This window comes from Sinohyriopsis cumingii, chromosome 2 (genome assembly GCF_028554795.1).
Source record: "Sinohyriopsis cumingii isolate HCF-2022 chromosome 2, ASM2855479v2, whole genome shotgun sequence".
Lineage (NCBI taxonomy): Eukaryota > Metazoa > Mollusca > Bivalvia > Unionida > Unionidae > Sinohyriopsis > Sinohyriopsis cumingii.
The window spans coordinates 11,772,336-11,787,672 of NC_142962.1; the positions used below are offsets into that span (position 1 = coordinate 11,772,336).

General features: G+C 34.1%; 1 protein-coding gene across 2 annotated transcripts in view; it reads left to right on the forward strand.

The window, feature by feature from the left end:
• LOC149804337 (papilin-like) overlaps nucleotides 1-15,337 on the forward strand; it is a 469,456-nt gene that overhangs the window by 300,555 nt on the left and 153,564 nt on the right. For both annotated transcript variants that reach the window (XM_089939015.1, XM_089939025.1), the window contains exon 13: nucleotides 2,503-2,685. In XM_089939015.1, the coding sequence (XP_089795141.1) occupies nucleotides 2,503-2,685 (183 nt within the window). The remainder of the gene's footprint in view (nucleotides 1-2,502; nucleotides 2,686-15,337) is intronic.

Below are 15,337 nucleotides of genomic sequence, written 5' to 3' on the forward strand. Positions count from 1 at the left end.
TAGGTCTCAATCTCCCGATTTTAGACTTCAGTCTTCCAATTTTTTTTATTCAGTCTCACTACTTGGCTTTTGAAAAGTTGACAGGTATGGTCATACCCCTACCTCATATATACAACATAGCTAGATTATGTGTCACATATGAAAGTCACATTGCTACCTCAAAAAGGTTGTCAAGATCACAGCAAGACAGCAAAAAAGAAGAATGTAGCTCTGCAGCTAGTTTCTTCATATTGGCTGTACCCTTTAAACTGCAGGAGACATTGTAATTAAATCTGAGCTAGATATCATCATTCCCATAGGTTAAAGATCCAATCATCACAAGAAAATTGCACAAGACTGGAATATCAAATACTGTTTTAGCTACTCTTGTTTTATTATTTTTTTATACCCTCACCTATAGAGATGGGGTATACAGTAATAATTATGTCCTTCCATCCAGCACACAATCTCAATAGCATAGTTACTCCCAGTATGGATTGCCATGAAACTTGGTATTTACAGTAAAACCTGTCCTGAGTGACATCTGTTGTTATGCATGGATTGATTTTATTATATAAACACACTGTTGTGAGCATCCACCTGCTAAATATGAGTATTGACTTCAATTTTTAGGCTAAAAAATTGCAACACTGCTTTGAATGACCACACAAGATAAAACATGACCGATAATAGGAGGGTAAACAGGCAAAATGCAGGTTGTCGCAAACAAATGAAGAAAAAGAAAAACTGAGTCTGGCTGATCATTTTTTAAAATCTACAGGTGGTACTATATGCTACTTTAAACCAGACAAAGTGTTGTACATGTCTCTAACTACCACCATTACTCTGAGGTCATGCAAATCACCATTATGAGTAACCATTCCTTCAATGGGAGCCATCATGGACATATACTTTTCAGGGGCCTTTACTGTCTTTTTTTTTTATTGTCCTGAAAACCCAACATAATGCAGATATCATCATAATGAGAGAATGAAAAATCTCAATACCCTACGTCACTGTAGCTTTGCAAGCACTTGTTTAATTCAACATTTGTCTGTGGAGTTAATTTGTATTGCCTTGGGTGTATTTAGTCTTTTTCTCTTGACAAGTTAGTTTTGTTTTTAAGAGTTTGTATTTGTTCTTACAGCTGTTCCTAACATTATAATCAATGAATCTGTGCATGGATAACCTGGTCTCTCAATACAGATAGTCTCTCATGTCAGCGATATCTCTCAGGACACAGTTGACTGTTTACAGATCTTTGGGCTTCTGTGATTTTTATATGCAGCATATTATGTTATTATCTTGTCCATCTGTCTGTTGTTACCAATTTCATAAACTCAAACCTTCCACCTTCTATAGTTACCAAACCTGATGGATAACTTGCACATGGGGTGAGAAGGAACCCTATTAATTTTTGGGTTCAAACGGTAAAAGGTCAAAGTCACTGTCTGAATGAAGTGATCTGGTTTCTGCACAATAACCGGAGTTCTCCTCCATCTACAGTTATCAAATTTTGTGAATGGCATGCACTTTGGAGAAGGAAAAATCCTGTTGATTTCAGAGGCAAAAGTTTTTGGTTTGCTTTGATGCATTATGTCACACCAACACAAGTACGTTCTTTAGTGCAGAGACAGTAGCTGGTAGGATTAAAATCCTCACCCTTTTGGTTGTGAGTCTCCTGGTCAAAATGTCATAGTCATTCTCCATCATCTACAGTTACTATTTTGGAATAAAAAGTTCACAGATCAAGGACATAAACTGCAAGAATAAAACTTACTTCTGAACCATGACCATTAGTTCTACAAGACATACATCAACCAAACTTTGTGGATGGCTTGCACTTGGGGTAAGGAAGAAACCTGTCAACTTGAGGTCAAAGTCAAGGTCACTGTGACTGAAAGACAGACAAGATTTCTATCAATAATGTAAGTTCTACATCATTGAGCTGAATCAAACTTTGTGGATGGATTACACTTAGGGTAAGGAAGAAACCTATTGATTTTGGGGTTGAAACGTCATTGTGACTGAAAGAATATATGGTTACTGCACCAAAATTCAGTTATATGCATAGAGGACTATTAACCATGAGGCGATTTATAACATGCTGTTCAAAGTACTTCTTGCTGGAAGAGTTATTGCCCTTTTTTGATTGAATGCAGCTATTCTTGCAATTTTTAGTGGATTCCTATGAAACTTATTATGGTCACTAGAAGGAGATATCCATCCTGACCAGTCATTTTACTCATTCTTGTTTTTGAAGAGCACTTTTCGTTATTATAGACTCGTCTCCATGATGGGATAGGAATGGGATGCAGATAGGACAAGGGTGTTTCTGAGTGAGCAAATTCCATTACTATAAATTTATCCTTTACATTGAGGTAAATTTTACATTGAGGTAAATTTTACATTGAGGTATCCTTTTGATTGTCCGCTAATCAGATATTTCTTTCATGAGATGACTTGAAGGTTTTTATTTTTGCATATTTTTTAGAATTTTACCTAAGTTTGTTTTTTCTTCAGCACGGTGTAATTCACATCCTGAAGTAGGCTCCTGTAGGAACTTCACAGTGAAGTGGTTCTATAATGCCAATACTACGCAGTGTGACAGATTCTGGTATGGAGGATGTGATGGAAATGACAACAGATTTAGTGATGAGAAGGAATGTCTTGATGTCTGCAAGAATGACAAAACTGTCGAAATGGGTAAACAAATTTTCTGTTGGAGAAATAGCATTATATCATATGTTTCTCAAAAAATGTCTGTAATTTTCTTTGCATGCAATAGCACACTGTATTTATTCAATGATAAGCCCATGCTCATTTGGCACATATTTGCTTAGAATATCATTGTTTTATCTTTAAGTCCATCCCCTACTAAATGACAAATTTATTAGGCTGTCCCTCTGGCCTTACAATGTGAGAAATACTGTAATATATTTATTAGACTGGCCCTCTAGCCTTATTACATGATACATACTGTACAGCCAGATGAAGATATCACTTTTCTACCAGTATTGTCATCAATATATTTTTTTATTCAAAGTTTGTGTTTTATCCTAATGAAAAAAGTACAGAGCACTACCTCACTATAAGGGGGCCCCGAGTGGCTGAGTGGTCTAAAGTGCTCTCCGTTATGGATCACTGCCATCTCACCTCTGTCTGCGTGGGTTCGAGTCTTGGATTCAGCCAATGTGGGTATGTGAGAAAGCTTGCCAGTAGCTTCTCATGGGTCAGTAGTTCTTTCCAGGGTTTTCCCGGGTTCTTTCTCCACCATTAATACTGGCCGCCATGTATAGCCTATCATGTGCTGAAAAATGGCGTTAAACCCTAAAACAACAACAACAACAACCTCACTATAATTCCCTTCATTATAATACCATTCCAGATAGAAGGCAGATATCCCACATCTTTATGTAGTAGTAAAATTATTTGTATCATATACCTCATTATTAGGTAGTCTCACTATAAGGTGGTATACTTAATGGCCCCCATAGACAATATAATAATGAGGGAATCCTGTATCATATTTATTTCACGGTTTAGTTTGTTAAAGGAATCCTTGTGTGTCTTATTTGGGATACAAGTTTTCAATCCATTGCCTAGAAAAAATAACCTAGGTCTGACAGGTCATTTATGCAATAGATTTTTCATCGGATCTTGTCAGGATGAGAAAATGTGCTTATATCTTATTATTGAATAATTGAACTAGTGATTACTACTTGAAGTAATCAATGATTTCCAGAGATGTAACTGATGGGGGTGATCTGGGTCATTTATCTTTTATTGATCTGAGGAATTACTTGATGCTTTACTTGTCTTGTAGTCTAAAGATTATGTATGTATGTATGTATGTTTGTATGTATGTATGTATGTATGTATGGATGGATGCATGCATGCATGCATGTGCCAACCGTGTTTTGATAACTAACTTGCAGAAGTATTTGTTGTATTGTTGCACTGAATTAAAAGCTGTCCTCCTTTGTATTATCAGGTTAAATATGTCTTTTGAATCAAATAAAGGAGGTGGAATAAAAGAAAAGTTAACAGGCATGAAAATCCAAAGAATTTAAAATCTAGCAGACCCGGTCATATGTCAGGTGAACTCTCTTCATTTGATCAGTCAAACACTTATAAATGTTATTGTGTATGTAACATAAACTACCTTAAATTAACCAACTCATTCATAACTGTGATCAAAGATAACAAAGCAGCCAAGCGAAATGAATACTTCATAAAATAAAGAGCTTGATCTCACAGATACGGACCATTGCAGGCAAGTGAGTTTCAGAGAATTCTTGAACTGACACTTAGAGATATCCTCAAGGATGATAAGAAGTTTCATTATTACTTCCTATGAAATCATGACATCAATATTGTACTAATTGAACAATACAAAACTTGAGTTTCGATGTAAACAATTGTCTCATGAAATAAATGTCACAAGTTTTTGAAAAAAAGAATCTTGTTTGGTGGTGTATCAACAGTTAGTCCAGTTCCCTGCACTGTTGACTTCTGATTTGCCAGGATAATATTAAACACCACTAAGGGATCCAGACTCATCAGGAAAACAAAAAGCAGTGATGTAATACACAGATTTTTTGCATACACATGATGGTTGTTGAAACCATTTGGAATGATCTTTCATATGTTGGACATTTTGAAAATAAATGTAATTTAAACAGAATAATGAACAACTTCATTAGAAAAAGCATGTTATTACAAATTATTTATGATGTGATGGTAAAATGAGTGTTCAGTCATTAAATAGCCCAGTTTCCTAATGCCACCCCACCCCCAATTTTTCTTGATGTCAAAGCAATATTTTCAATTTTGTTGAGGTCCCTCAGTAACTTGCACCCTCGCTTATTGTGCGGTCTATGTTTGTGGACCCCATTGTATGCGAGTTATCAAGGGAGAGGTGTATAGTTATATTGTGCCTTTGGCCTTATATATATATGTATGTATCTGGTTTCTTTTCTTATATCATGTTATTTTTCAATGTAGAATTGGGTCACATTTGTTAAGCTACAATCAAAAAGATAGAAAAATAATTAGCAAAATAAACAGTGTGTTCTTGTGTCATTTGCATGGTCTGGGGTTTAATACAAATGCACTCTGTTCTGCATATAGCAAAAGTCACAGAAACAAAAACAAGTGCCAAAGATTAAAGGTAAATGATAACAGATAATGTATTAAAAAAGGTATTAGTACTTAAATGTTAACACTACAAAGTTTTGAAGAATGATCATCATAAATTTGACAAAGGCAAAATTGATGGAGTTGTGTACAAGAGATAGGACTGATTGACCCCCTGGAGTTTATAGTGATACTGGGGCTGTTCATATATTGTAGACATTAAATGTGTTAATTAGCTTGTGTCACTGTGCTGAAAGGCCATTGAACAGTTGTTAAAATCAAGCCAGCTTGGTCTGAGTACACATTTAATTAATTTTTCACAGAAACTCCCAGGGTATTAAAATTGACTGTCATCTGACTCTTCACCTTTGAATTGATGAGAGCACATCATCACCTCAATGATGATTGCATTGAAATCCAATTAAAAGATAAAAAGCAAATTGCAGTTAAGACTTCTTGAATTGGCATTTATTTCATACAGTGTACCCACTGATAAGCACTTAGCACATTTTCATTGATATTTTGTCATATATTGTCATTTAATTAGAAAACAGTTTTTATGATATGATATCTTGTTAGCAATTTGTTAATGTTATAAAGATTATGTTTCTATTCACTTGCTGGGTTTCTGACAGTAAAATAAGTGATATATAGAGCTTTCATGTGCCCATTTTGACAATGAAATAAGTGATAGAGCTTTCATGTGCCCATTTTGACAATAAAATAAGTGATATATAGTGCTTTCATGTGCCCATTTTGACAATGAAATAAGCAATATATAGAGCTTTCATGTGCCCATTCTGACAATAAAATAAGTGATATATAGAGCTTTCATGTGCCCATTTTGACAATGAAATAAGTGATAGAGCTTTCATGTGCCCATTTTGACAATAAAATAAGTGATATATAGTGCTTTCATGTGCCCATTCGGACAATAAAATAAGTGATATATAGAGCTTTCATGTGCCCAATCAGACAGAAAAATAAGTGATAGAGCTTTCATGTGCCCATTTGGACAATAAAATAAGTGATATATAGAGCTTTCATGTGCCCATTCTGACAGTAAAATAAGTGATATGTAGAGCTTTCATGTGCCCATCTTGACAATAAAATAAGTGATGGAGCTTTCATGTGCCCATTCTGACAGTAAAATAAGTGATATGTAGAGCTTTCATGTGCCTATTCTGATAATAAAATAAGTGATGGAGCTTTCATGTGCCCATTCTGACAGTAAAGTAAGTGATATATAGAGCTCTCATGTGCCCATTTTGACAATAAAATAAGTGATAGAGTTTTCATGTGCCCATTTTGACAATAAAATAAGTGACATATAGTTTTCATGTGCCCATCCTGACAATAAAATAAGTGATATATAGAGCTTTCATGTGCCCATTCTGACAATAAAATAAGTGATAGAGTTTTCATGTGCCCATTTTGACACATATAGAGTGTTCATGTGCCCATGTTGACATATATAGTTTTCATGTGCCCATTTTGACATATATAGTGACATATATAGTTTTCATGTGCCCATTTTGACATATATAGAGTTTTCATGTGCCCATTTTGTTTGCAATTTTTTAATGTTAGGCAGAAGTGGGAAACTATTACCTGTTATATAAGAAACAAATGCGATCAGCACTTACCTATGCTTCATAAGCACATTAATATGAGTGAACAGCGTACTTATTCACATACATTTCTAAGTAATGACCACTACATGGGGATAGATGCTCAAATAAGAAATGCACACCACTCTATAAATTTTAAAATATTTTGGATCACTTGTACCCTTTGCGATGTAAAATATATTTTCAAAATGTTGAGTACCCCATTGTTTCAAACGTTATGAAACTTCCTGCTGTAACGTCAGTCAGCACTGAGACTTGTCTACAATTAGGACTCTTCAGTCAGAACTCAAATTGTTTCTACAATTAAGACTCTTCAGTCAGAACTCAAAGTGTGTCAACAATTAAGACTTTTCAGTCAGCACTCAAACTGTGTCTGCAATAAAGACTTTTCAGTCAGAACTCAAATTGTGTCTACAATTAAGACTCTTCAGTCAGAACTCAAATTGTGTCTGCAACTAAGACTCTTCAGTCAGCACTCAAGTTGTGTCTACAATTAAGACTCTTCAGTGAGCACTCAAGTTGTGTCTACAATTAAGACTCTTCAGTTGGCACTCAGATTGTGTCTGCAGTTAAGACTCTTCAGTCAGCACTCAAATTGTGTCTGCAATTAAGACTCTTCAGTCAGCAGTCAAGTTGTGTCTACAATTAAGACTCTTCAGTTGGCACTCAAATTGTGTCTCCAGTTAAGACTCTTTTGTCATGTAAAAGGTCAAATCTTGGTAAAAAGAAATTGCCTCACTGCTATTGTTGATTGTCAACAAAATCTTGTTGACAAAGTGTATATATTGATGAAATATTATGTGCTGTTTACAGACAACACAGTTGTTTGCTAATCTGTCTACATTTGAATAACGCTAATGGTATTTCTTAAAGTTAGTGCTATTAAGAGTAGTGAATTTGTTTTAAAACTGCCTACTTTTATCTTTGGTCTTTTTATGTCACATTTTCATTTGTAAAACAAACTAATTTAAAACAGACTAAATATTTATTAAATATTCATTGCCCATTGAATTGACTTTTATTTGTGTGGAAGGTTTACGAAGAGCTCAAAGTTTCATTAAACTGGTACTCCACATTGTTTAATTTATATGTTGTAGTAATTAGGCTGGGACTTCTAAATGAGTTTTCAAACTATGTAGTAATTAGGCTGGGAGTTCTAAATGAGTTTTCAAACTAGCTCAGAAAGCAGATAGTCATATTGTTTATTGATTTTTGTTTTAGTAATTATGTTGTGAATTGACTGGTGTTCCTATCACAGCTTTAGAACTGTCTCACTGAAGTGGCTCTTCATATTGTTAATAGATATTTTGCAGTACTCTATCATGCTTGAAATCAGTGTATTCTGTCAGTCTGGCACTGATTCATGATTCCATTTATAGATTGTCATTATCTCATTTCAGTATAACAATGAACTGTAACTCCAGCTTGTTGATCTTGATTGCTCCAGCCACTCATTTTTATATCCTAACCATGAAGCAGAGGGTTATAATTTTGTCCAGGTGCCAGCCTGTCCATCTGTTATTAAACTTGGTGGCTGGCTTGCACTAATGGCAAGTAAGAACCCTATCAATGTTGGGGTCAAAAGATCAAAGGTCAAAGTCACTGTGATTGGAAGAAGAAAAATGGTTTCTGCAAAGAAATGTCAGCTATTGACAATTCACTATCACCAAAGTTTGTGGATTTCTTGTAATTTTGTTTGAAGGAAACCATTTGATTTTGCAGTCAAAAGGTCAAAGGTTATGGTAATGGTGGCTCAAAGAAACATGGGTTTTGCTGAACAACATCTGTTCTGAAACAAATTTTTTGAGTGTTCTGGAGCAAATTTCTTGACCAAACTTTATGGATGGCTTGCACTTGTATTAGTAAAAAAAATGTGCAGATTATGGAGTCTGAAGGCTAAAGCCAGAGATCATAGTCCTAGTCAGTCTAATAAGAAAACAGGCTTCTACACATCAATTTTCCTTCAAGACCTCATACCTGGTCCAAAGTTCAAGGTCACTGTGACCCTTTGGTCAATATCCTCCCAAGTTAACCATGCTATACTGGTGCCTAAATAGAGGGCAAGCTCATAATATGCCAAACATGGATTTTAGTTTTCACCTAAGCTGTTTTTCACAAGTTAATTGAAATGACAGCTAATACCAGCATAACATTACAAGCTAAATCTGAGGAAAAGATTAAGTTGTATATATTTGAAATATCCGTTAGTGGACCGTTGGTTGAACATTTGATATATTGATCAGTTTATCTTTTTTTAAAAACAATCAGAAGTGATTTTAAATGATTATAAATGATTTGGTAGTACTAGAAATGGTGGTTGACTTATGATAGACAAGAGCTGTTGTTTAGCTAATTAGCGGGAGCTTACTAATTTATTAATATCAGTCAAAATGTAAAAGATGCAATGCCTGTTGCTTAATGATCACATGATGCACAGAGTTATAATTGGAAGATGAGTGTGTCCCTGTACAGCCAGTTTGGATTAACTGGTCATCAAACACACTGTAAAGCCAGTTTGGATTAACTGGTCATCAAATACCCTGTACAGCCAGTTTGGATTAACTGGTCATCAAGCACCCTGTACAGTCAGTTTGGATTAACTGGTCATCAAATACCCTGTACAGTCAGTTTGGATTAACTGGTCACCACAAACCCTGTACAGCCAGATTGGATTAACTGGTCATCAAACACACTGTACAGCCAGTTTGGATTAACTGGTCATCAAACACCCTATCCAGCCAGTTTGGATTAACTGGTCATCAAACACCCTGTACAGCCAGTTTGGATTAACTAGTCACCAAACACCGTGTACAGTCAGTTTGGATTAACTGGTCATCAGACACCCTGTACAGCCAGTTTGGATTAACTGGTCATCAAACAGGTGTCTAGCTTAATCTGCCAGACAGTATGTCTGTTGGTTGCCAAGGACAACCAGATACACTGATTCAGATTAGGAGAAAGTTGCAGAATGAGCCTTGGAAATAGACTTCCTTCTATTATGCAGTCTCTGTGGAAACAAGCACTGTACTTCTGTAAGATGAATATTTATCAATAATAATAATAATAATAATAATAACAACAACAACAAAACAACAACAATAATAATAATACTCATAACAACAAAACAACAACAACAACAACAACAACAATAATAATAATAATAATAATAATAAGCAATTTAATGAGAATAACTCAGTTTTGTTATAACATAATATTCTCCCATGAGTCCCTCAGGATACATTAAATATAAAAGCATGACGTGTATATGATATTCATTAACAGAGTAAATTTGAGAGCATTTATTACAATATTTACAATGATGACTTTGTTTCAGGCTAATGGCTATTCAGTTTTATTTTCAACATATTTAATTTTTTAATCTTATCTAATGATTATTGAGAGTTAATTCCATAGCACCATAGTAAGCTAATGTTTTTTTTAAAACTATTTGTTTTTTAAAATGCTATTTTGCAATGATCATTCATAATGAATGTCAGTTTAGGTCCTTGATATAGTTCTTAAGACTTGAAATGAAATGAACAATGCAAATATTAAAATTTTCATTCTTAACTTTGAACATTTTATGTACTTGTGATAGGCAAATCTGTATTAAAAGTTTCAGCTATTTGAATTCTGAGAATACAGTTTTTGGATAGTGCATGAAATGGTGGATTTAGGAAAATTCTTGCTGGCTTTTTTGGAAATTTGTGGATGGTTTAAATATTACTACGAGCTGTATTTCCCAAATTCTGCAGCAGTTGTCCAACAGACGAAGAATGATGAAAAAGTAAGGAATTTCACATTCTCATTGGGTGCTCTAGTGTTAATCTACACAGTGCAACTTCAGTGTTTGACACTTTATAAGATCTGTTCAAAATACAGAGTTAAATAACATAATACATTTTTTCTAGATAGAATTATTTAAATGTCAGCAAAAATTTGAAAGATGTTGCAACTGATTCATCGTTTTGAAAATTATAAAAACTATGTGATTCAGCTTGTTGTTGACAACTTTATGGCCATCTGTCCCATTTTTAAATATCATATATACTCACTAATAAGATGAGTCCAACTGCAAACTGCACAGACCCAGATCTGCCGTCACATAATGCACCAGCAGACCTGGATCTGAGTAGTTTGTTAGGAGTAATCAGTGGAAAAAACAACATAGACCCTGATCTGCAGGAGCATTATGATTCAACAGATCTGGATCTTTATTGTTTGCTGTTTAACTTGACTTATAAGCAAGTATATATGGTAGGTACTTAACAGAATCAATATGTAGACTAATGACTCCAATGGAAGTATTGTAGCTGATGCATTTACATTTTAATACAGGAAATAGAGTTTAATTGGACAGTAATAAGAATGTAACATATGCATTGCAGAGAATCAAATGTGAATGTAAAAGTGCCCGTCACCTTTATAAATAAGAAGCAATAATTTTTCTTAAATCATTCATAAGGTTTTTTTTAGAAGATAGGATTGGTTTTTAGACATTTCCTGTTACAAGCACTTTTACTTCAAGGCACCATATGCTTGTTTTTGACCACAAGGTAAATGCTGTCAAAGGAAATAATATTTTGGAAAGTTGAGAGAGTTTTGTGTTTTAATTATTGATATAGGAAACACACACTTGGATCAAATTGCATTAAATAAGTTTTGTATTTGTTGAAAATTAAGTGACATATACTTTCGGTTTCCTTTAGTAATAGAACATGACTTGTGTATGTGTTAGTGAACAGGTCAAGTTTAAGTAATTTTTTTTTGTTGCAATCGTCTGAAAGAAAGCTGCCTGTACATTTGTCAGTGAAAATTGTCTATACATGTACAGTATGTGGAAACTGCTTGTACATTTGTCAGTGAAAATTGTCTATACATGTACAGTATGTGGAAACTGCTTGTACATTTGTCAGTGAAAATTGTCTATACATGTACAGTATGTGGAAACTGCTTGTACATTTGTCAGTGAAAATTGTCTATACATGTACAGTATGTGGAAACTGTTTGTATGTCTGGTAATGTAAGCTGTCTGTATGTGAACACTGAAATTATGTTTAGTAATGTACTCATAAGCTATTTATATGTGAAAACTGCTTGTACATTTACTTGGTAAAATAAGTTGTCTATATATGAAAACTGTTTGTATTTTTGGTAATGTAAACTGTCTGTATTTGAAAACTGCTATTATGTTTGATAATGGATTCCTAACCTATTTATATGTGAAAACTGCTTGTACCTTTGATATTGTAAATTGTTTGTATGTGAAACTGCTATTACATTTGGTAATGGACTCCTAAGCTATTTATATGTGAAAACTGCTTGCACATGTGCTTGGTAATGTAAGTTGTCTATATATGAAAACTGCTTGTATGTTTGGTAATTGATTGCTAAAAACTCAAAGCACAAAGTCAGATTCATAGATACCAAAATGTTTGATGAAAACCCTTTATCCAATATAGTTCTTTTTTATTTTCCATGAGATTGACTTTTATAATTTGAAGTCAGTTTTTTTCTCTACATGTACAATGCATATTTGTACTTTTATCAGGTACTTTGAAAGGCCCAGGTTATGGTATTAACTGGCCCATAAATATTGAATGGCCCAGGTTAGAGTATTAATTGGTCAATGAGGATTTTAAGGCCCAGGTTATGGTATTAACTGGCCCATAAAGATTGAGAGGTTCAGGTTAGGGTATTCACTGATCAATAAGGTTTGAAAGGCCCAGGTTAGGACATTAACTAGCCCATTAGGATTAAAAGAACCAAATTATGGTTTGAACTGACCCATAAAGGTTATAAAAAACACTAGCGAAATCTGGAAACTGCTGACCTTGAATGAGATTCCAATGACATTAATATGTGTTGGTATGGGAATAACACCTAAGTGTTGAGTTGCAAAACAAGTGCTTTACCATTACATGATTCAGGACCTAACACATTATCCAGTGTATGTTTTGTGTTTTCCCAAATGTTCATATATTGTGATTGGAATCATGTATTCCATTATTTACCACAGATATTTCAGTACTAAAATATTTTTCATAATTTTTGGAGTCATATGAGTGTTGAAATAATTTTACATGGGTATGAATTGAAAATAAATGCAGATGAATGAATTTAACATGACACTGGTATGAATCAAATACTGGTATAAATTAATACACTTATCATTACACTGGTATACACTGAATACTGGTATAGATGAATGAATTTACCATGACACTGGTATGAATCAAAAACTGGTATAGATTAGTGAATATACCATGATGCTGGTAACTGAATATAACCAAAGATGAATGACTGTACCATATAGAATATTACTGTAGATTAGTGAAATTCTTGGAACTTCTCTTCAGACAAATCTTATGATCCATATTATAGTACAACATTTGTGATTGTTTTAAAATACTCCTTCCTTTTTTGAGGGGCAGTTGGTTTATAGTTAGTTTTTTGTTCATACATTTGTCCATCCATCAAACAGTCTTGTGATTAGTCCTGCAGTTTTGTGTTCGTACATTTGTCCATCCATCACATAGAGTGTGATTAGTGACTAGTCCTACAGTTTTTTTGTTCATACATTGTCCATCCATCACACAGTCATGTGAGTGGCAACTAATCCAACAGTTTTTAATGAATCGCCTTCAGACTTACTAAATAGAATGCTAATCACCTGAAGACATGCATATCAATAACCACACTGTTTCAGAAACTTTTATACTGTATGACAGCATCTTGTGAACACAACTATTCCCCTACTTTATGAGGGATCAATGTTAATCTTGGTTTATGAGGGATCAATGTTAATCTTGGTTTATGAGGGATCAATGTTAATCTTGGTTTATGAGGGATCAATGTTAATCTTGGTCTATGAGGGATCAATGTTAATCTTGGTTTATGAGGGATCAATGTTAATCTTGGTCTATGAGGGATCAGTGTTGATCTTGGTTTATGAGGGATCAATGTTAATCTTTGTTTAGGAGGGATCAATGTTAATCTTGGTTTATAAGGGATCAATGTTAATCTTGGTTTATGAGGGATCATTGTTAATCTTGGTCTATGAGGGATCAATGTTAATCTTGGTTTATGAGGGTTCAATGTTAATCTTGGTTTATGAGGGATCAATGTTAATCTTGGTCTATGAGGGATCAGTGTTAATCTTGGTTTATGAGGGATCAATGTTAATCTTTGTTTAGGAGGGATCAATGTTAATCTTGGTTTATGAGGGATCAATGTTAATCTTGGTTTATGAGGGATCAATGTTAATCTTTGTTTATGAGGGATCAGTGTTAATCTTGGTTTATGAGGGATCAATGTTAATCTTGGTTTATGAGGGATCAATGTTAATCTTTGTTTATGAGGGATCAATGTTAATCTTGGTTTAGAAGGGATCAATGTTAATCTTGGTCTATGAGGGATCAGTGTTAATCTTTGTTTATGAGGGATCATTGTTAATCTTTGTTTATGAGGGATCAATGTTAATCTTGGTTTATGAGGGATCAGTGTTAATCTTTGTTTATGAGGGATCAATGTTAATCTTGGTTTATGAAGGATCAGTGTTAATCTTTGTTTTTGAGAGATCAATGTTAATCTTGGTCTATGAGGGATCAGTGTTAGTCTTGATTTATGAGGGATCGATGTTAATCTTGGTCTATGAGGGATCAGTGTTAATCTTGGTTTATGAGGGATCAATGTTAATCTTTGTTTATGAAGGATCAATGTTAATCTTGGTTTATGAGGGATCAATGTTAATCTTTGTTTATGAGGGATCAGTGTTAATCTTGGTCTATGAGGGATCAGTGTTAATCTTGGTTTATGAGGGATCAATGTTAATCTTTGTTTATGAGGGATCATTGTTAATCTTGGTCTATGAGGGATCAATGTTAATCTTGGTTTAATATTATGGTCATGAGCTAAAGATGTTTATGTTGGCAAATCACTATTCTGCTACAAATTGTATTAAATATATTACTCGCTTGTATTAAATATATTACTCATTATTACTTGGAGCTGGATGTAGTGCATTACATAATATTTTAAACAAAACTAGGCACAATTTTCAATGGATCATCATGGAGCTTTCTACATGTCATAGTCAGTTTTGTATGGATTGCTGGAACTTTGGTGCACATTATGGTTATCATCTAATGATGCATAGTCACACATTTTTGTTTGATGACTTTTGCATGAATTATTACCCTCTATGACCTGTGTTGGATGAAATATGACATATATGTATTTTGTGAATGCAACTATTCTGTTTTCACTGTACAGTAAAATTGGATTTGAGTGACCTCCTGACATTTATGACTAAAATTGTTGTTGTTGTTGTTGTTCTAGGGTTTAACACCATTTTTCAGCACAAGATAGGCCATATATGGCGGCCAGTATAACTGGTGGAGGAAGAACCCTGGAAAACCCAGGAAAGAACCACCGACCCACGAGAAGCTACTGGCAACTAAAATTGTTTAGCAACCATCTACTAAACATCACCATACAGCAACCACAATATTTGGGGGCAGGGGACAGTTTTATGTACAAATTTAATGTTGCATACAACTGCCTAATATAAAAATTAATTAAAAAAA